The 22,296-nt window shown below is 41.4% G+C and overlaps 1 protein-coding gene across 1 annotated transcript; it reads left to right on the plus strand.

Moving 5' to 3' along the window:
• The first annotated feature begins 10,999 nt into the window (after positions 1 to 10,999).
• LOC109988872 (myosin heavy chain, fast skeletal muscle-like) lies at positions 11,000 to 20,981 on the plus strand. Its single transcript, XM_065956476.1, has 40 exons — positions 11,000 to 11,035; positions 11,312 to 11,533; positions 11,606 to 11,749; positions 11,834 to 11,990; positions 12,088 to 12,115; positions 12,201 to 12,297; positions 12,397 to 12,489; positions 12,582 to 12,645; positions 12,725 to 12,823; positions 12,915 to 13,018; positions 13,139 to 13,277; positions 13,378 to 13,496; positions 13,715 to 13,864; positions 13,966 to 14,136; positions 14,239 to 14,539; positions 14,684 to 14,748; positions 14,842 to 14,929; positions 15,022 to 15,139; positions 15,220 to 15,343; positions 15,490 to 15,626; positions 15,715 to 15,970; positions 16,053 to 16,295; positions 16,374 to 16,550; positions 16,629 to 16,774; positions 16,865 to 16,955; positions 17,041 to 17,430; positions 17,543 to 17,669; positions 17,757 to 17,875; positions 17,959 to 18,155; positions 18,307 to 18,490; positions 18,576 to 18,741; positions 18,858 to 18,982; positions 19,084 to 19,392; positions 19,478 to 19,681; positions 19,775 to 19,900; positions 19,989 to 20,159; positions 20,247 to 20,351; positions 20,445 to 20,540; positions 20,653 to 20,784; positions 20,884 to 20,981. The coding sequence occupies exons 2-40, from the start codon at positions 11,327 to 11,329 to the stop codon at positions 20,899 to 20,901; spliced, it is 5,787 nt and encodes a 1,928-aa protein (XP_065812548.1). The 5' UTR covers positions 11,000 to 11,035; positions 11,312 to 11,326; the 3' UTR covers positions 20,902 to 20,981.
• Positions 20,982 to 22,296: the final 1,315 nt, after the last annotated feature.

Here is a 22,296-nt window from a genome sequence, read left to right on the forward strand (position 1 = left end):
GGCCCTCTTCCTTATTACTGGGGACTTTAATCATGCCTCTCCTTCCTCTACTCTGCCCACCTTCACACAATATGTCACCTGCCATGCCAGAGACAATAAAATACTGGACCTTTTCTATGCCAACACCAAGGAGGCATACACCTCATCTCCTCTCCCTCCCCTTGGAAGATCAGATCACAACCTGGTGTACCTCCTGCCTGTGTACAAACCTCTGGTACACAGACAACCAGCTGTCACCCGCACTGTCCGATGAGACGGAAGAGGCTCTTAAGGACTGTTTTGAGACAACTGCGTGGGAAGTGTTCTGTGATGAACATGGGGAGAACATTGACAGTCTCACACACTGCATTACAGACTATATTAATTTCTGTGTGGATCACACTGTACCCACCAGGACTGTACGTTGTTTTACCAACAGCAAACTGTGGATTACTCCTGAAATAAAGGTACTCCTCAAGGACAAAAAGAGGGCTTTTAGGTCAGGAGACAAGGAGGAGATGCAGACTGTGCAGAGAGAGCTGAGGAGGAAGATCAGGGAGGGGAAACACATACAGGAGGAAGATGGAGGAACAGCTGCAGCAGAAGAATGTCAGCGGAGTCTGGAAGGGCCTGAAAACCATTTCAGGTCACAAGGACTCCAACACTAAACTGGTTAGGGATCAGGAATGGGTGAATGACCTGAACACTTTCTTCAATAGATCTGAACAGCCATCCACCCCTCCCCCTACCCATTACATTCTGCTGCAACCACCACCGTCTGCCCCTGCTGCTGACTGCACAACCCCCACCTCACCCCCCTGCACATCACTCTCTGCTCCCCCCATCGTCAGCCCCATCCCCACCCCCACCATTTCCAGCACACAAACCCCCTGCTCCAGCCTGTCACTCACAACAGTCCAGGTGAACAGAGAACTGAGGAGGCTGAAGGTCAGAAAGGCAGTTGGTCCGGACGGCATCAGCTCCAGGCTCCTCAAATCCTGTGCAGACCAGCTTTGTGGGGTTATGGGGCACATGTTCAACTTGAGCCTGAAACTGGGGAGAGTACCAGAGCTCTGGAAGACATCCTGCGTGGTACCGGTGCCAAAGATCTCCCACCCCAAGGACTTCAACCACTACAGGCCAGTGGCACTGACATCACAGCTGATGAAGACCTTGGAGAGGTTGGACCTTCACCATCTGCACCCTGGTGAGCTTATCAATGGATCCACTGCAGTTCGCCTATCAGCCAGGCATCGGGTGGATGATGCTGTCATCTACTTCATGCAGAGATCTCTCTGACACCTGGAGAGGGCTGGGAGCACTGTGAGGATCATGTTCTATGATTTCTCCAGTGCTTTCAACACCATACAGCCCATGCTTCTGAGGGACAAGCTGGAACACACAGGAGTCGACCTGCACCTCACATCCTGGCTCCTGGACTATCTGACCAACCGGCCACAATTTTTGAGGACACAGGACTGTGTGTCTGACTGGGTCATCTGCAGCACAGGGGGCCCACAGGGGACCGTCTTGGCTCCCTTCCTTTTCACCCTGCACACCGCAGACTTCTCCCATAAGACACCAAACTGTCACATCAGAAGTTCTCTGATGACTCATCACTGATGGGGACGAGGGGGAGTACAGAGAACTCAACCTGGACTTTGTGGACTGATGCCAGCGGAACTGCCTCCAGATTAAGGCGGGTAAAACCAAAGAGCTGGTGGTGGACTTCCGCAGGCGAAGACCCACTTCTCCCACACCGGTGAACATTCAGGGTAAGGACATTGACATAGTGGACTCTTATAAGTACCTGGGTGTTCACCTGAACAATAAGCTGGACTGGACTGATAACACACAAGCTCTCTACAAGAAAGGCCAGAGCAGACTTCATCTGTTGAGGAGACTCAGGTCCTTCAGTGTGCAGGGAGCACTCCTGAGGACTTTTTATGACTCTGTGGTGGCATCAGCCATCCTGTACGGAGTGGTCTGCTGGAGTAGCAGCACTACGACTGCAGACAGGAACAGACTTAACAAACTGGTGAAGAAGGCCAGCTCTGTCCTGGGCTGCCCCCTGGACCCTGTTGAGGTGGTGGGAGACAGAAGGATGATGGCAAAGCTATCATCCCTGATGGAGAACGTTTCCCACCCCCTGCATGGTACTGTAACAGCTCTGAGCAGCTCCTTCAGCGGCAGGCTTCGCCTCCTGCGGTGTCTGAAGGAGAGATACCGCAGGTCCCATTTAACCAAGCCTAACACACTACAAAATAAACAACAATACAAACAAAAAAGTGTTAGATTTAGTGCTATACCTTTCATAGATGGTGAGGAGTAATTGAATTCAAATGGAAATACACACTAATCATGGCATGTTATTCATTAGAGCTGAACAATTAATCAAAATATTATCTAAATTGCAATGAGTACAATATCCAAATCGCAGAAGCTAAAATTATTTTGATAAAAAGTATAATGAAGTACTGTATTGCTGCAGAGATGCCCAGGCCTACTCATAATGTTCTCTAGATGTAAGAAAACATCCAACGTTTGTTGGGTTCAGACCCCAATAAATGTCACGATTAAATTATTTTTATTGAAAATGAAAATTGTGAAATGCAGAAATGCTCATTCCCCCTAATCGTGAATCATATCGCAATCATAAAATCTTTTTTTTTTTTTGCTACTATATTGTGCAGCACTATTATTCATTACCTTCATGACCACAGCCAGGTCTTTACTGATGAAAGGCATCACAGGCTCATCTGTCTGACATTTACTCAGAAAGGTAGTGAATGTCCTGGAGACAGCCATGAAGAAGTGGAACTTGACCATTATGACAGGGTCATTCCGTGCTTCTGCATAAGTGTCATAGGATGATGTTCTAGGGTTTGGAAGTTTTTTCCTCGTCACTGCATCCACTTTCATTATGATCAGTGGCCAAATTGCAATAGCCCTCTCGACGACAGGTAGGTTTTCTATCCAGCGATGGCCACAGAATGGTGGGGAACACATGTCTTTGTCAAAGTGCAGAAATCCTCTCTTCTAGCAGGGGTATTATGGAAGAATGTATACAATGCCCTGAGTACTTTCTGAAGAAGCCAGACATTGAAGCCACTTTTGAAGGCATTGTGGAGTGTTTGAAGGCCACAACTCCCCACCACAGTCAGCCGGGGACCTCCAAACAACTCTGCGTGTTCCTGTTGGATCTGGTCCAACCATCCATGGAGACTGAAATCATATTTTGCAAGTCAAGCTGCTAAACGCACTCCATGGAATTAAAAAAAGATGTAGACATTAGCCATACAAAAGTCAACATCTCATCTCACAGATGAGTCTACTTCAGATTAATATTAGACTGGGTAAGATAAAAATAATGAATACTACTTTACAAATGAAGCAACCTGAGCCATTTACATAAGAAAAGCATTGGATCCAGCCTAGCCATGCATCTATGCGTCTAGTCAGTGCGAGTGATATCACCAGACAAATGCTGATAAGTTTTGTCGGTGGCAAGTTTGTACACTCTATATAGACATTTTGGTAGGTAAATAAACAGACTATTCTAAAATTCTATTCGGCTGGTAGACTTAATAAAGTGTCTGGTTGTATGAATCTACGAGTCACTGCAGCAGCTGGAAATTACATAGAAAAACTTGCCTATATGCGACAGTAATGTCACATTGAAAGTAACTTTAAGTAACGTTAAGTTGCAAGTTAATAAATAGATTGAATGGCAGCAAACTTACTTTGAAGTGCTGAAGTAGGTCCTGGGCAGTTGCATGGCCCATGAACTGTGATCCATAGTATCTTGACTAACCATGATTATTTCACCAATAACTCACATGCAGGTCCAACTGTTTACTTTTCGTTGTCTGGTTCCGGGTCTCGTCAAACATGCTCGTTTTGAATTTGGCTATAAGCTCCTTTTTAATATACGGGGCCAATCCAACTATAGCTACATACCTGGTCTTGTCTTTTCCACATGTAAATGTCTGCACAAGCTCAGAGTCTGGAAACATGGCTTTGAACACGCCTTCAATCCCGTCGTTGGACCAGAATGAGTGGTGGCTCGTCACTGTCTTCAGCACCCAAATCACCTCTGCTCTGAGTGTTGGCGTAGAGCCACAAATTGTTCGGAGGTTAGATTATAACGTTGTTGTTGATGGATTTCCCATTGTAGCATCCTTCTAGTAGTGGGAAGCACGGAGCAGAAACGGGCAATTGGAGTCTGCTGGCTGGTTCTTGCATACTCTCTGTGCTTCACGCTCTGCATGTGTGATTCTACGGCCTTGATCCCCATTGTCCCGAAAACCCTTCGACATACCGTGCAGTTTGCTTCATAAGCGTTTCAAGGCACAGTTACGTACCCAGAATTCTCATAGGGACGTGAAACCACTGTTGCTAAAACATTTAAGACCCAGCCAATCTGAAGTTTGGACAATTTAATACTTTTGAAGGCCTTTTATCAGTAAATTTGTATTTAAGACATTTTAGGACATTTTAAGGAACCACAACCACCCTGCTTTAGTGCTGACTTTTGGAGATGAGGGTTTTTGTTGTAGTTTTTAACAGAGAGCACTACCTTTCAGAGTGTAATTTACCTCAAGAAACAGTTATAAATGAACAAAACGTGTTACAATAAATTCATTTCTTAGTTCTACATGATACATGGACAATGTTTTTGTAAAACATTGTTTGGTATCTACTAGTAAGATAAAGATTTTCAGATAACTTTCGGTGTTGTAGTTTAGGTTACATAAAAAAAGTCCTTATCATAGTCCTGCTCAAAACATACTGAAGTCTAGGTTTTCCTGTTGAGGTAGTGATTCATAGTTTATTTTTGGTCACTAAAGTGTAGCATGTCCTTGTAGAGGTTATAGACTGCACCCGATTTGTGTTTGAATTCAAATTTTCCATTTACAGAGATAACTGGTTGTCTTTTCCTGGAGACAAACTAGGGTCTTCGGTACAAATTGACCTGTTTGAAAATTTCAACATCAAGGAAAAGTATGTTATTTTTTCTCTATGAAAGTTCTTCTTGGCTTATTTACTGTCCTAAACATGTGATGTGAAAATGGTACATTTCATGCATTTGCTACCCCCCCCCCCCCCCCTGCATCAACATATAACACCCAGGGTCTTCTGGTCAATTAGACCCGGCCATTGAAAGTGGAGGCTAAAAGGGGTCAGAAGACAAATTTGGACCATTTCTTTCTTTAAAAATGTTAGACATACGTATTTTCACACAAACACACACACACACACGAAGATCTGAATCCCGCTACCCTCCTCCTACATCTGCCACGAAGGAAACCTGCCTGAATCTGTTGATTTAACATTCAACAGAGTGACGATTTAACCAACTTTGCAACGATCACCAGGAGTTACTCCAAGTAAGAGCTTTGGTCTGGGCAGAAATTATTTAAGAAATAGTTATGTTTCTTTTATAACCACTGATAATTATGCATCATTGTTGACGAGACGTCACATTCTGTTTATTATCTGTTGTAAGTTGCTGCATTTGTTTTATTGTAATGAACTGCTGTGTTCGTCTATGTATGTAATGCTATGCTAGTTTACCTTCAGTCAACGGCTTTCACAATCAGAAAGACCAGTGTACCCGCCGTTGAATCAAAGTCCGGCCACTGGCTTTCTGGTGTTTAAGTAACAGTTACTGAACTCAGCTCAGAGAGCTCAAACTATTTCAAAAGGAAGCCACACGGCTTCCTTTGTTGTCCACCATTTTGTCATTGTCTCTCTCCACCATCTCTCTCTCTCTCTCTCTCATCTACATACGCACTCATCTACACACACACACACACACACACACACATTTACACCTCATCCACAAGCCTTACTTGATAATGTTTGTTGCTTAGATTAGTTTATAATAGTTATTTGTTTAATTGATTTCATTGATTTTGGGTTGATGTTGCTTTGTTTAAATAAATTCTGTTATAATTTAAGAGAGCAGTTGTTTGTGATTACTGGTGTATTTGCATTGTGATATAAGCTGGGTGCGAAGGCTTTGTGTACGGATTTCACGCCTTCAATTTATTAAATATAGTTATTCATTATTAATAATATTAGTAATTAAATAACTAATTTGAGACTGATTTGAGTGATATTTTGGTTATATTTACCTGATTACAGGTTGGTGCCCCAAAACGAGATTAAACATAGTTTAATGATATTTTATTTATATTATTAATAATTAAGTATAATTATTAAAGAATATAACCAAAGTTGACTTGATACAACCCCAACAACTGGAATGGACAGAAGATCTGTTTCCATCACCGGGCCCTTTTTCCTTCATCAATTGTGTACAAAGTTATTCACAAGTGAGGCTTATATTCGGTCTGGGCAGTCTTAGCTTTAGACAGAGTGTTTAATATTTGCTTATTAATGTTAAAAAATGAATTTTTATCTTCTCTGTTGGACCGCCGCGTCCCAAGTTTTACCTGTTTAAAACTCTTGTTTGTTTCTGTGTCCGGGCTGCCGTGTCCTGTGTGTGTTTTCCGTAAACAGCATTATAACCAGGGTACCACTGTCTAAACTTGAATTAGGCCATTGGCTTCTTTCTGTGAATGAAGGGAATTACTCTGAGCTGTGGTGCGGAGGTTGAACTGCCCGTCCTTTCCCTCTTTTCCTAACCATTTTTAGTTAATCATTAATTAAGAATAATTATTCATATTATAACCACATTTGACTATATAAAACCCCAACAGTAACCACTAAGTTACTAACCAAAAGGTAAACATTAGGTAATCACTAATATAAGTAACTACTAAGTTACCACTAAGTAACCACTAAGTTACCACTAGGTAACCATTAAGTAACCACTAGGTAACCACTTTGTAACCACAAAGTTTCCTACTAACTATGCAAAATATATTTACCTTATGTGAAGTGTTACCGTTATTATTTTTAACCCTGAATTTGTTTCCTATGTTTTGAACAAGAAGTTGGAATATATATGTTATTATGTTTCTTAAATGAATAAATAAATCAACTTATTAATAAGGATGTTTTTTCAAACTTTGGTATCCGGGTGGTAGCCACAAAACCCTTGTTTTGTCTGCCTGAAATATACAAAACTAAATAAAAAATATTGATTGAATTGTTAGTAATGCAGTTAGTAGTGCATAACAAACTATGATTAGTGGGATTTTGTGGGTACTTGGAATGGCTGAACATGAGCTGGTTCAAACTGACCCAAAGATCCTGGGTGTGACTAAAAAACAAAGACCCTTTGAAGGTTAAGCAACTTCCTAAGTGATCAGACATGATCTATACCCGATGTTCTTTTAAAATAAACAAAGTGTTTATTAATATTTGTCACATCCAAGTTATATTTAAAATTGTTCTACATGCTTTAAACTAAAGAGTTGGATCAACATTTCAACTAACTAAATATAGTAGCCTAAATTCTAAATATCTTGGTCGGTTGGTGATTTTCCTGTGTCATACATTTACAGCTTGTTCTCGACGAACATATGTATGGAATAATAAATAAATGTAATGTAATGAAATAAATACATAAATAAATATGCTTATGAAATAAATAAATAAATAAATAAACACATAAATAAATACATTTGCCCATGAAATGAATTTATATTTATTAATAAATTTGGCTATGAGTCCACAATTATTTTTTTCCGGGGACTTTTATTTTCGTAATGCCACATTTATTGATTGAAAATTTAATTATATTATCACAAAAAAATGTGCATGCATTTCTATCATATTTAGGGACTTATACTGAAATCCGGTACCAACACGTTTGGTAACTACCGAGCCGAATCACAACACAGATTTCGATGCAACTCACTAGTTATCAAAACATGCTGAAACTTCTCTGCCTTCACTGCTCAGGGAACCGTCCAATATTGCCCACCGGAGATCATTCAGAAACGGGCATAACAGGCAACAGAAGTACAGAGGTTAGCTCAAAGTTAGCTGCCGCCCTAAACACAGCACGCTCTGATTTCAGAAATGTTGAAGATGATGTTTCGCTTGTCCAAAGTCCAAGATGATTAAAATATGCGGGCTGTTGCAGTGACTCATGTTCAAAGTGTCGGCTAAAGTGCTCTTATGCTGCGTTCCATTTCCCTCGGAACGGGAATGACGTCGCCCCCGAGTAAACTGCGTTCCAGTTGCAAGGTCCAGGAGCACCTTTGTTTTGTTAGCCAATACCAGACGATAACAACACACTATGTGATAGTTCCTGAAAGCAAACACCTCAACAGAGAGAACTTGCTCGATATCATCAGTCTGATTGATTTAATTACAGAAAAAGAGGACTAAGCTGCTAAAAAAAAAAAAAAAACTCAGTTACATCTTAAACATCCCTTTTGATGCACAAATTAACAAAAATAATTTATTATAACAAAAAGCCAAAGGAAAACAAAACTCACTTATTCAAAAGTGTGTAACAAAAAGCCAAAAGGGGAAAAACAAGGAGCCACTGGAAATTCTGACATAGACAAACAAACTACACTCTACTTACGACATACAATGTACTGACACAGAAGAGAAGAAACACTGAGACTAAATAGACACAGGCGTAATCAAACACAGGTGAGACTAATGACACAGGTGAAGACAATGAGGGCAATCACACTGGAGGGTAACACACAGAGGAAGGAATGAACACAAGACAAGAAACACTGAAGACAACTACAAAATAAATACATGAAACACTGAAGACACTGTAGAATGAAAAATTATGAAACACTAGAACATCTAGAGGGAAACACCAGGGAAGAATGAGATCTAAAAGATAAAAACCATTTAACTGTGAAAAACAAATCTAAACAGAACAAATCATGACATAACCCCCTCCTTAAGGGACAGATCCCAGATGTCCCTAAAAACCACTAAGGGAACACAAAGCAGGGTGGGTGGAGGGGGTCCAGAGGAGTCTGCACAGTCACAGAAATGGGCAGACTCAGCAGGTCCTCTGACAAGGACACAGGATTGGGCAGAGTCTCTGACGAGGGCGCAGGAGTCAGCAGAACCTCTGATGAAGGCGAAGGAGTCAGCAGGACCTCTGACGAGTGCGCAGGAGTCAGCAGGCCCTCCGACGAGCGCGCAGGAGCCGGCAGGGCCTCCGACAAGCACACAGGAGTCGGCAGGGCCTCCGACGAGCGCGCAGGAGCCTGCAGGGCCTCTGACAAGCGCGCAGGAGTCGGCAGGGCCTCCGACGAGCGCACAGAAGTCGGCAGGGCCTCTGACAAGCGCGCAGGAGTCGGCAGGGCTTCTGGCTAGGAAACAGGAGCGGGCAGGACCTCCAACGAGGAAACAGGAGTTGGCAGGGCCTCCCACAGAGACAGGGGAGTGGGCGGGGCCTCCCACGGAGCCACGAGAGTGGGCAGGACCTCCAACCAGGAAACAGGAGTGGGCAGAACCTCTCACAGAAACACAGGAGTCATAGGAGTGGGCAGGGCCTCCCATAGAGACAGGGGAGTGGGCAGAACCTCCCACGCAGACACAGGAGTCAGACGGCGCTCAGCCGGAACAGGGGGCAGACGGCGCTCTGCTGCAACAGGAATAGGGAGCAGACGGCGCTCTGCTGGAACAGGAATAGGGAGCAGACGGCGCCCTGCTGGAACTGGTGGCAGACAGCGCTCTGCTGGAACAGAAATAGGGAGCAGACAGCGCCCTGCTGGAACTGGTGGCAGATGGCGCTCTGCGGGAACAGGGGGCAGGTGGCGCTCTGCAGGAACACAGGGAGGCTGAGGCTTGAGCTGAGACCTGAGCTGGGTTGAGGCCTGGCATCGAAGACCCTGACTGCGTCTCCTCCTTCCTCGACTGCCAGAGGCAAAAGGCAAGACGAGTCCCCTCCAAGGGAGAAGGCTTGTTATAACAAAAAAAATCCGCTGGGTCCATAATTTGGTCAGTTCATTCTGTCAAGGTTTGAGAAAAACTAAGAGGAGGACCCAGATGCAGATCTATAAAAAAACGGTTTATTTAAAACAAAGATCAAAAGTCCAAAACACAAAAAAACAAGGAGCCACAAGAGACACTAGTAAACTGACGACTAAACATCTGCCCACTCCCCTGTCTCTATGGGAGGCCCTGCCCACTCCTGACAAACCACATACCACAATTAACTGACACAGAGGGGAAGAAATACAGAGACTAAATAGAAATAGGGTAATCAGACACAGGTGAGGGAAACACATGGAGGGAAACACACAGAGGCAGGAATACAATACAAAAAACACTGAGGACAACTACAAAACTAAATCATGAAACACTAAAGACACACAGAACTCAAGAGTGAAACAAAACACACTAGAACATAAAGAAACACTAAACACTGAAATGCAAAACTAAATAAGACCAAATCATGACATTAAGAGGAAATGTGTTGCTCAATTTGAAGTTCTAAGTTGCCCATTAAATCATGTCGTCAACCATCTTCTTGATTAACCTAACCCTAATTACATACTTAAAAAAAAGATAATTTCAATAACAAAATACTGCACAACTTTAACAATGAAAAAAATAATTACAGATTAATAGTAATTAAATTATAGACTGTCTTCCTTTAAAGTACAAATGTAGTTATCAATTTCCTTTTTTAATTGGAATTCAACCAGAGGATAAAAACACAGGCCTATTTCTGAAAAGATTTATTGACTTTATAGCATACTCTCTGAGCATACAAGAGGCTGGAGAGCCCGTAGTTGATCTAAAATAAAGTTATGATCAAGCAATAATTCAGTGCTGGCCACACTAATGAAACATGAAACATTAGACATTTACTTCCAACAGATGCTTGATATGATCTCCACCACATCATTTAATACATACCAAACCACATATAACTTTGGAGGTGTCAGCACTGCCCCACTCAATATAAACAGTTGTTCAGGAACGGGAAGTTCACAGAAGACCTTGGAGTTCCTGCTTGTGGTACATCTATGTTCTGCAATGCTTCAGAAATTGATTCTGTGATGCTGTGATTTTTCATCTCCTCTAACATATGTTAAACTGTTTTGAACAGGATTGGTGAATACTACCTACTGACAGAGAAGGGAGTCAGGTAAGTAATCGTTGAAAATTTCATATATGTGTGAAACACGTTAGTGATGCATATAATGACAGCAGTTAGTTATGCAATGACTGTGTTGTAAAATTAAACTGTATCCTAGAATGTATTCTATAAATCCACTTATTCTGAAATTACACAGAACAACTTAATATAGAAACGTGGTTTCAATGTGGATGTTTAATTCTCAAGAATATTTAAAGTTCAATTATTGTTTACTAACATGAACTTAAAACTCAGTCTAAGATGTAATTTCATTTATTATAATAGATACAAGCTGCCACCATGAGTACGGACGCAGAGATGGCCGTTTATGGCAAGGCTGCCATTTACCTCCGTAAGCCTGAAAAGGAGAGAATCGAGGCTCAAAGCAAACCTTTTGATGCAAAGGCTGCCTGCTATGTGACTGATGTGAAGGAGCTGTATGTGAAGGGAATGATCGTCAAGAAGGATGGTGGCAAAGTCACCGTCAAAGTCCTGGACACTCAGGAGGTTAGTATCTTTAAATCAGAGTCAAATTGTTCAATATGATGATTGCTCATTGTAACAAGTGTCCTGTTGCAGGAGAAAACAGTTAAAGAAGATGACGTCACTCCAATGAACCCTCCCAAGTACGACAAAATTGAGGACATGGCCATGATGACCCATCTCAATGAAGCCTCTGTGCTTTATAACCTCAAAGAGCGTTATGCAGCATGGATGATCTACGTAAGAAAATGGGCCAAGATGTTGTTTAACATGGATTTACTTGTTTGAAACATTGAGGTAACTGTTGAATCTCTGTGCTTTCAGACCTACTCTGGGTTGTTCTGTGCCACTGTGAACCCCTACAAATGGCTCCCAGTGTATGACCAAGAGGTTGTAAATGCCTACAGAGGCAAGAAGCGTATGGAGGCTCCACCCCACATCTTCTCCGTCTCTGACAACGCTTTTCAGTTCATGGCTACTGGTAAGTCATAATGATACAGATCATTTATCAGTATATGATGTTTCTGATGCAAGAAAACAGAGTTAACTGTTTTATTTTTGAATGTCTATATCAACAGATAGGGAGAACCAGTCCGTCTTGATCACGTAAGTTTAAAATGTGTTTAACATATTGCTTATATACTTCAAAAAATATATCAAACAAGTTCTTAAATGTCTTTTCTATACCTAGTGGAGAATCTGGTGCTGGAAAGACTGTGAACACAAAGCGTGTCATCCAGTACTTTGCAACCATCTCAGTTGGTGGCCCAAAGAGGGACGCATCAAAGGTGGGATAAATTACTATTTTAACTATTGAGCATTCTTCATGTATGCAATATTTTTACATTGGAAAAAAACAAAAAATCAACTTTAAACCTTCATTACAGGGTTCCCTTGAGGATCAGATTATTGCAGCTAATCCTCTGCTGGAGGCCTATGGTAACGCCAAAACTGTGAGGAATGACAACTCATCTCGTTTCGTAAGTATGGAGGGATTTCTGCAAATCAGATGTCTTGCTACACATTGTCCATGTTCATTGATGATCAAAAAAATGTCCTTTGTTCTAAATAGGGTAAATTCATCAGAATCCATTTCGGCACAACTGGCAAACTGGCTAGTGCTGATATTGAGACATGTAAGTAACAATACTATTAGAATAGACAAATAACTAGAATGAAGAATTGGACAGTGTGACTTATGAACATTATTCATAGATCTGCTGGAGAAGTCTAGAGTGACATTCCAGCTTCCTGATGAGAGAGGCTACCATATCTTCTACCAGATGATGACCAACCACAAACCTGAGATTATTGGTAAACACATTGAATTGTTCCTCAATGTTAAACTGCTTTATACATTTTATACATGACAATGCATTGAACTTCTCACCTTTTTGATTTCCAGAAATGACACTCATCACAACCAACCCCTACGACTTCCCCATGTGCAGCATGGGTCAGATCACTGTTGCCAGCATTGATGACAAAGTTGAGCTGGAAGCCACTGATGTGAGTGAAATTTACTATAAAATATTTACATATGTTTTGTGAATAATTGCAACATTAAAAGTAATCTATCTACACTTTGTAAATTGGCAACATCTGGTTTGGACACCTCTTTCAATATAGAACGCTATTGATATCCTGGGCTTCAGTGGTGAAGAGAAAATCAGCATCTACAAGATGACTGGTGCTGTGCTCCACCATGGTAACATGAAGTTCAAGCAGAAGCAGCGTGAGGAACAGGCTGAGCCTGACGGCACAGAAGGTGAGATCTCAATATTTATAAATGTATTTATTTATTATAGTTCAGGAACAAAAAAGTATTACATAGAATATTTAACTGTGAATCACTTCACTTTTGTCAGATGCTGACAAGGTTGCTTACTTGCTGGGTCTGAACTCTGCTGACATGCTGAAGGCTCTGTGCTATCCAAGAGTGAAGGTCGGAAATGAGTATGTGACCAAGGGACAGACTGTACCTCAGGTAAACATAAAACGTAAAGAAATGTAAAAAATTGCACTTCAGTAGGATAGTAACGACTCTAATATGACAATAGAATGGTAGCGTTCTATTTAAAGCTACTTTTTAGGAGTTGGATTTAGCACTACGTGAAAACCATCTTCAAAGTGGATATATTATGAGAAGAAGTTTACTTTATACCTTACTGACTTTAATCAAACTGTATTTGTGTTGTTATTTAGGTAATGAACTCAGTAACTGCCCTGGCCAAGTCTATCTATGAGAAGATGTTCTTGTGGATGGTCGTCCGTATCAACCAGATGTTGGACACCAAACAGCCAAGGCAGTTCTACATTGGAGTGCTGGATATTGCTGGCTTTGAAATCTTTGATGTAAGCTTAATTTCCAACAGTTCAGTACCTGACTGACTTTTCTTGATAGAAACATTATTTTTGTCTGCAAAAACTCATGCTGGTTTTATGTCTCCTTACAGTTCAACACTTTGGAGCAGCTCTGCATCAACTTCACCAATGAGAAACTGCAACAGTTTTTCAACCACCACATGTTTGTCCTGGAGCAGGAGGAGTACAAGAAGGAGGGTATTATCTGGGAGTTCATTGACTTTGGCATGGACTTGGCTGCCTGTATTGAGCTGATTGAGAAGGTAAAGATTCCATGAAATTGCTCTTAGTTATATTCAATGTACATATGTATGAAATGTATGAAAATGTAAAGATTATAACATATGTCTTTCCCTCTTCTAAAGCCCATGGGTATCTTCTCCATCCTTGAAGAGGAGTGCATGTTCCCCAAGGCAACAGACACATCTTTCAAGAACAAGCTGTATGACCAGCATCTCGGCAAAAACAAAGCATTTGAGAAGCCCAAGCCCGCAAAGGGCAAGGCTGAGGCCCACTTCTCCCTGGTGCACTATGCTGGTACAGTGGACTACAACATCGCTGGCTGGCTGGACAAGAACAAGGATCCACTGAATGACTCCGTTATTCAGCTGTACCAAAAGTCCTCAGTTAAACTGCTGGTTGCTCTGTATCCTCCTGTTGTTGAAGGTGAGAAAGCCAAACATTTATATACAGTATAAAATGCATTTTTATGTTCTACAAAATGTACATTATTCAAAGAACTGTAGTATTGGTTTATGTGAATTGTATTTTGAGTTCTAACAAAACGTCTCTACTTAAACATATCAACAGAGGTTGGCAAGAAGGGAGGCAAGAAGAAGGGTGGTTCTATGCAGACTGTGTCGTCACAGTTTAGGGTAAGGTTTTACGTGGAAGACTTTGCTAGAAAATCGCCTTTCACTCATACTCCAAACTGATATATATTGAATGACATCCCTTTAAATCTACAGGAGAACTTGGGCAAGCTGATGACTAACTTGAGGAGCACTCATCCTCACTTTGTGCGTTGCCTGATTCCCAATGAGTCAAAGACTCCAGGTACATAAAAAAGATCAATTGAAGAGAGTCATTGAGGAATGGTTATATGTTTTTTTTTTTATATGTTAACTACAATGAATGTCTTTTTACAGGTCTGATGGAGAACTTCCTGGTCATCCACCAGCTCAGGTGTAACGGTGTACTGGAGGGTATCAGAATCTGCAGGAAAGGTTTCCCCAGCAGAATCCTCTATGCTGACTTCAAGCAGAGGTATCTATACATATTGTATATTTCTGATAAAGAAGATTCAAAGGCAACACTCACACTGACAATGAACTCTCTCATAAAAGATACAAGGTGCTGAATGCCAGTGTCATCCCTGAGGGCCAGTTCATTGATAACAAGAAGGCTTCAGAGAAGCTGCTTGGATCAATTGATGTTCCTCATGACGAGTATAAATTTGGACACACCAAGGTAAGATACTACTTTTTTTCTAAGGTGTTCTACGATAAGGGATATGATGTTTCACCCATTGTGTGGGTGTGTTACAGAACTTAAAGATGTCTTCACTGTATATGAGTTTCTACAACATTAATTTTCATTTTTGTATGATTGTTTAGGTGTTCTTCAAGGCTGGTCTTCTGGGTACTCTTGAGGAGATGAGAGATGAAAAACTGGCATCTCTGGTCACCATGACTCAGGCTCTCTGCCGTGGTTACGTCATGAGAAAGGAGTTTGTGAAGATGACAGAAAGGAGGCATGTTAAAAAAAAGCTAGTTTTGAATGAGACTCTTTTTTTAAATCACACAAGAAAATTGTCAGTTACATCTTCTTCTTCTCTGCAGGGAAGCCATTTATTCCATCCAGTACAACATCCGCTCATTCATGAATGTCAAACACTGGCCATGGATGAAAGTGTACTACAAGATCAAGCCTATGCTCAAGAGCGCTGAAACTGAGAAAGAGCTGCAGCAGATGAAGGAGAACTATGACAAGATGAAGACAGATTTGGCCACTGCCCTGGCCAAGAAAAAGGAGCTGGAGGAGAAGTTTGTGTCCCTTCTGCAGGAGAAGAATGATCTGCAGCTGCAAGTCGCATCTGTAAGTACACATTGACGGACTGATATGCCGTTTCATAATGTATGTAGATTTGTTAACATCCTTTTTCAAACAAAAAAACTAGGAATCAGAGAATCTGTCAGATGCTGAGGAGAGATGTGAGGGTCTTATCAAGAGCAAAATTCAGATGGAGGCCAAATGCAAAGAGATCACTGAGAGGCTGGAGGATGAAGAGGAAATCAATGCTGAGCTCACTGCCAAAAAGAGAAAACTGGAGGATGAATGCTCTGAGCTCAAGAAGGATATTGATGATCTGGAGCTTACCCTGGCCAAAGTGGAGAAGGAGAAACATGCCACTGAGAACAAGGTTTTGATTTAACAATCTCGTACATCAAGTTTAATCTAAAAATTACCCTCAATAACAACGCATTTCTTGTAAATTTAGGTGAAGAACCTGACTGAGGAGATGGCCTCTCAGGATGAGAGCATTGCCAAGCTGACCAAGGAAAAGAAAGCCCTTCAGGAATCTCACCAACAGACTCTTGATGATCTGCAGGCTGAGGAAGACAAGGTCAACACTCTGACCAAGGCCAAGACCAAGCTTGAGCAGCAAGTGGATGATGTAAGTTCACAAGTCCTTAAAATTGGCAAATAACATTGGTGTTGAATCCTGATCATTAAGTCGTATACTATTGTCTAGCTTGAGGGTTCTCTGGAGCAAGAGAAGAAGCTGCGTATGGACCTTGAGAGAGCCAAGAGGAAGCTTGAGGGTGATCTGAAACTGGCCCAGGAATCCATAATGGATCTTGAGAATGACAAGCAGCAGTCTGATGAGAAAATTAAAAAGTAACTTTTGTTTATTTTAACAAAAGCATACACAAACGTTACTGTAACAGCATGAACTCTTACTAAGAAATGTATCCATGATTCTCACAGGAAGGACTTTGAAGTCAGCCAGCTCCTTAGCAAGATTGAGGATGAGCAGTCAATGGGTGCTCAGCTTCAGAAGAAGATCAAGGAGCTTCAGGTGAAATATTGAGTTAAATTAAACAGAATACATATTGTTTGTCAAGTGAAAGTTCACTGAAACACATCATATCTACATTCTACAGGCCCGTATTGAAGAACTGGAGGAGGAGATTGAGGCTGAGCGTGCAGCTCGTGCCAAGGTTGAGAAGCAGAGAGCTGACCTCTCCAGGGAACTTGAGGAGATCAGTGAGAGGCTGGAGGAGGCCGGTGGAGCCACTGCTGCCCAGATTGAGATGAACAAGAAACGTGAAGCAGAGTTCCAGAAGCTCCGCCGTGATCTTGAGGAATCCACTCTGCAGCATGAAGCCACTGCTGCTGCTCTTCGCAAGAAGCAGGCTGACAGCGTTGCTGAGCTGGGAGAGCAGATTGACAACCTCCAGCGTGTCAAGCAGAAGCTTGAGAAGGAAAAGAGTGAATACAAGATGGAGATTGATGACCTCTCCAGCAACATGGAGGCTGTTGCTAAAGCAAAGGTACACAATGCATTTCATGCTACTTTAATAACCAAGAGAGTTCAGTAAACAAGGTCATTTACATTTTGGAAAACAAATGATTACTGACATGATCTCTGTTTCTCATCATCAGGGAAATCTTGAAAAGATGTGCCGTACTCTTGAGGACCAATACAGTGAACTAAAGACCAAGAATGATGAAAATGTCCGCCAAAACAATGACATGAGTGCACAGAAAGCACGTCTCCTGACAGAAAATGGTATGTTAAAGTTATCAATGAAAGATCTGAGGTTGATTATTTCACAATGTAACACAAACAAATTTTTCATGATATGTTTCTCTCAAGGTGAGTTCAGTCGTCAAATTGAAGAGAAAGAAGCTCTCGTCTCCCAGCTGACCAGAGGCAAACAGGCCTTCACTCAGCAGATTGAAGAGCTGAAGAGACAGATTGAAGAGGAGGTTAAGGTAAGAAAACTTCCAGTTCTTACTGAGAACTTTGTATGTGTGATTTATTACATTTTCACACTGACGGCAATTTCCTACATCAGGCCAAGAATGCCCTTGCCCATGGAATGCAATCAGCCCGCCATGACTGTGACCTGCTGAGGGAGCAGTTTGAGGAGGAGCAGGAGGCAAAGGCTGAGCTGCAGCGTGGAATGTCCAAGGCCAATAGTGAAGTGGCTCAGTGGAGAACCAAGTATGAAACTGATGCCATCCAGCGCACTGAGGAGCTTGAGGAATCCAAGTACGTACAGTTTAAAAGTTAACCATTCAACAAAACACAAAATAAGAACAATCAAATGTATACAAGTAACGCAATACGGGAGACAAACTGATCAGTGCCAACATGGATTGTTAAAGTTTTTACTGAGACCAATCACACCCTTTTCAAACAGGAAAAAGCTTGCCCAGCGCCTCCAGGAGGCTGAGGAGCAGATTGAGGCTGTCAATTCCAAGTGTGCTTCTCTGGAGAAGACCAAACAGAGGCTCCAGAGTGAGGTGGAGGACCTCATGATTGATGTGGAGAGAGCTAATGGCCTGGCTGCCAACTTGGACAAGAAGCAGAGAAACTTTGACAAGGTAACTGTCAACTGTACTCTGTAATCAAAGACACACTCATTTGATTCACCATTGTACTGATAAACAACTACAAATGGCTTTTTAGGTGTTGGCAGAGTGGAAACAGAAGTATGAGGAGGGTCAGGCAGAGCTTGAGGGAGCTCAGAAGGAGGCTCGTTCTCTCAGCACTGAGCTGTTCAAGATGAAGAACTCATATGAGGAAGCTCTGGATCAGCTGGAGACCATGAAGCGTGAAAACAAGAACCTGCAACGTGAGTTCTTACTACATACTACAGAAGCATTGTATTACAGTTTTTATTTCTAACATATTTAATACTTACTAAACATTTAAGGCTTAACAATACAAAACACATGAATCTCTCTGCAGAGGAGATCTCAGATCTCACTGAACAGATTGGTGAGACTGGCAAGAGCATCCATGAGCTGGAGAAGTCCAAGAAGCAGGTGGAGACTGAGAAGTCTGAGATCCAGACAGCTCTTGAAGAGGCTGAGGTACAATTGTTCAGGGAAATTCTTCTGAAAGACAATTTAAATCATGGACAAATGTATTTTAAAGAATGAAGATTTATATATGAATTATTTACTTTCATTAGGGAACTTTGGAACATGAAGAGTCCAAAATCCTGCGTGTCCAGCTTGAGCTCAACCAGATTAAAGGTGAGGTAGACAGGAAGCTGGCTGAGAAGGACGAGGAGATGGAGCAGATCAAGAGGAATAGCCAGAGGGTGATTGACTCCATGCAGACCACTCTGGACTCTGAGGTCAGGAGCAGGAATGATGCCCTGAGAATCAAGAAGAAGATGGAGGGAGACCTGAATGAGATGGAGATTCAGCTGAGCCACGCCAATCGCCAGGCTGCTGAGTCCCAGAAGCAGCTGAGGAATGTTCAGGCCCAGTTGAAGGTATTGTAGCCCATAGATTTTGTGCAAAGATTGTCAGTTCACATAAACTCTGGTATTCAAAGGAATATTTTCAATTTTTCACTAGGATGCACAACTGCACCTTGATGACGCTGTCAGAGCTCAGGATGACCTCAAGGAACAGGCTGCTATGGTAGATCGCAGGAACGGTCTCATGGTTGCTGAAATTGAGGAACTTAGAGCTGCTCTGGAACAGACTGAGAGAAGCCGCAAAACTGCTGAGCAGGAGCTGGTGGACGCAAGTGAGCGCGTTGGACTTCTGCACTCTCAGGTGATTTTGGATTAATATATGTACTGATTAATTTTTTCCACAACTTTACAAATCAGTCTTTTTACCAAATTAAACTATTCCCTATTCTTTTAGAATACAAGCCTTATGAACACCAAGAAGAAGCTTGAGTCTGAGCTGGTCCAGGTCCAGAGTGAAGTCGATGACACAGTTCAGGAAGCAAGGAATGCAGAGGAGAAGGCCAAGAAGGCCATCACTGATGTAGGTTTTAAAAGAAATGCTTTTTTACTCCTGCTTAATGTGTCTTAATAAAGTAATTCTTAGCAACATTAAATGCTGTCTCCAATAGGCTGCTATGATGGCTGAGGAGCTGAAGAAGGAGCAGGATACCAGTGCTCACCTGGAGAGGATGAAGAAGAACCTTGAGGTTGCTGTCAAGGATCTGCAGCACCGCTTGGACGAGGCTGAGAATCTGGCCATGAAGGGTGGCAAGAAGCAGCTCCAAAAACTTGAGTCGAGGGTGAAAATATCCTGTTAATAATTCTTACAACAGGGTCAAGACTTTGAAAAATCTATATTTAAATTTAATGTTTGCTTTTTTCTGAAGGTTCGTGAGCTGGAGTCAGAGGTTGAGGCTGAGCAGAGACGTGGAGCTGATGCTGTTAAGGGCGTTCGCAAATATGAGAGGAGGGTGAAGGAACTGACCTACCAGGTACAGTCATTCTAAATAACACTTGGCATATTAAAAACATTGCATATTCATAATGATTTTTTTTTTTTTATGAAAATGTATCTTCTATCATAGACTGAAGAGGACAAGAAAAATGTTACCAGGCTGCAGGATCTGGTTGACAAGTTGCAGCTCAAGGTGAAGGCCTACAAGAGGCAGTCTGAGGAAGCGGTAAGAAGAACTTATACATTTTCAAACTTGAGTCTTGAACAGTTTTATTTTCCACTAAGTAAATCTTTGCATTTATTATATTTTAAAATGTCAATCTTTACTTTTCTTTTAGGAGGAGCAGGCCAATGCTCATCTGTCTAAGTGCAGGAAGATCCAGCATGAGCTGGAGGAAGCTGAGGAACGTGCTGACATTGCAGAGACCCAGGTTAACAAGCTGAGAGCTAAGAGCCGTGACTCTGGCAAGGTATGTTACATTTTTATAATGTAAGCTTAGAAAAATATGATATAAATGAATGAAGGATTATACTGTAAATATTGATTGCTTTTTATTTTGTTTTGACAGGCAAAAGAGGCTGAGTAAAGTACTCCAGCGGATGGGCTGTTTCTAATCATATAATATGATGTGAAATGTACCATAATAAAATATTCTCTGATCTTTCATTGCTTTTTGTTATATTGTTTTATCCTATTGTGTGCTCAAAGAGAGCAAAAGTGAAAATGTCAATCATTTGTGAAACAATATAATTCTCAATTGGAATGGGTGATTAGAAGGTCATAAGGTTAAAGGCTTCAACTCTTTTTAGGTCCTAAAATGTGAAAACACTTGGGGGGTGTAAATCTCAAACATTTAAAGAATGGAGTTTAGAAAATTAGTAAGTGTGCCCCCACTTACAAAAATATATAATTCAGAGAAGGCAAAGGTAAATCATAATTTTCCCACTGAAAATGAGCATGAGTGAAAAAGTGACTATATACAAGACAACGTCTTCCTTAGAAGCCATATGTGGTGCTGGAGACTACAATTAAAATTTTAATAGTTCAACAAACCACACTAGGGTGTCTACAGATGTGAAAAAGTTAAATTTAAGACATTTTAATACATTTTTAATACTGCTTTGAATGAAATTTAAGATCAAATTTGCAATGGAAATACACACCATAAGTGAAAATATACTTTTCAATTAACGCATAGATGGCAGTTCAAAATGGGCAGTAAGGTAAAATGACAATAAATGGTTCAGTTAAGGAACATTGTGCAAATGTGTTTATTCATGGAAAAGGGAAACAAATGAATATCATTGTTGTCCTAAATCATATTACAATATTCTCAGAAAGTTTCATATTAGTGGACAATAACTCAGAAATGAAAATTGACAGTTATGTGCAAACCTAAGGTGAAAGTGCTTTTCCAGATTGTTCACCATGTATTGCCATATATGGAGCCTCGGTCTAAAATTAGGTCCTGTGAAAAAATGCTAATCACATTAAGTAACCAGAATAATACAGTTAAGACAAAAACATAGAAAAAAATTAAAATAAAATCAATTCCAGCAGCTTGTGGACTGAAAGAAGTCAGTGTACTACATTACTTTCTTATGAGTTGTTATTGACCAGCTCACAATAGCAGTTTGATTTCTGTCCTGGCTCAAGTAACCTTGTATTTCTATTATAGGCCTACCTTAGACATTTTAACAATGTGAATGCACAATTTTCATTTGAAAGGTTGTGGAAACAGGAATTCTGGGGTGGAAAAGGTATGCAGAAGAGAGTTGACTGGACATTGTGGCATATGCCTGAGTTCCAGGCTGCTACTTCACTCAGTGTCTTCTTCCTTTTGAGCTGCTCAAGTGGTGGTCCTCTGCGACTTTTCTTTTTGTGCATTGCTCGCCTTCTTTCTCTTTTCCTGGTCCAGGTGTAGGCGATAATGAGGAGCTCCTTTGTCAGAGGTACTTTGAGAGTCCCCACACAGACAGAG

Source organism: Labrus bergylta, chromosome 7, assembly GCF_963930695.1.
Source record: "Labrus bergylta chromosome 7, fLabBer1.1, whole genome shotgun sequence".
In the NCBI taxonomy this organism is placed as follows: Eukaryota; Metazoa; Chordata; class Actinopteri; order Labriformes; family Labridae; genus Labrus; species Labrus bergylta.

Bases quoted from the DNA above. Each gene is read 5' to 3' on its own strand.
- LOC109988872 (XM_065956476.1), top strand. From the start codon at position 11,327: ATGAGTACGGACGCAGAGATGGCCGTTTATGGCAAGGCTGCCATTTAC. The intron at 13,865-13,965 runs GTAAGCTTAATT...GTCTCCTTACAG, and splicing joins CTGGCTTTGAAATCTTTGAT to TTCAACACTTTGGAGCAGCT. The intron at 18,156-18,306 runs GTACGTACAGTT...CTTTTCAAACAG, and splicing joins GAGGAGCTTGAGGAATCCAA to GAAAAAGCTTGCCCAGCGCC.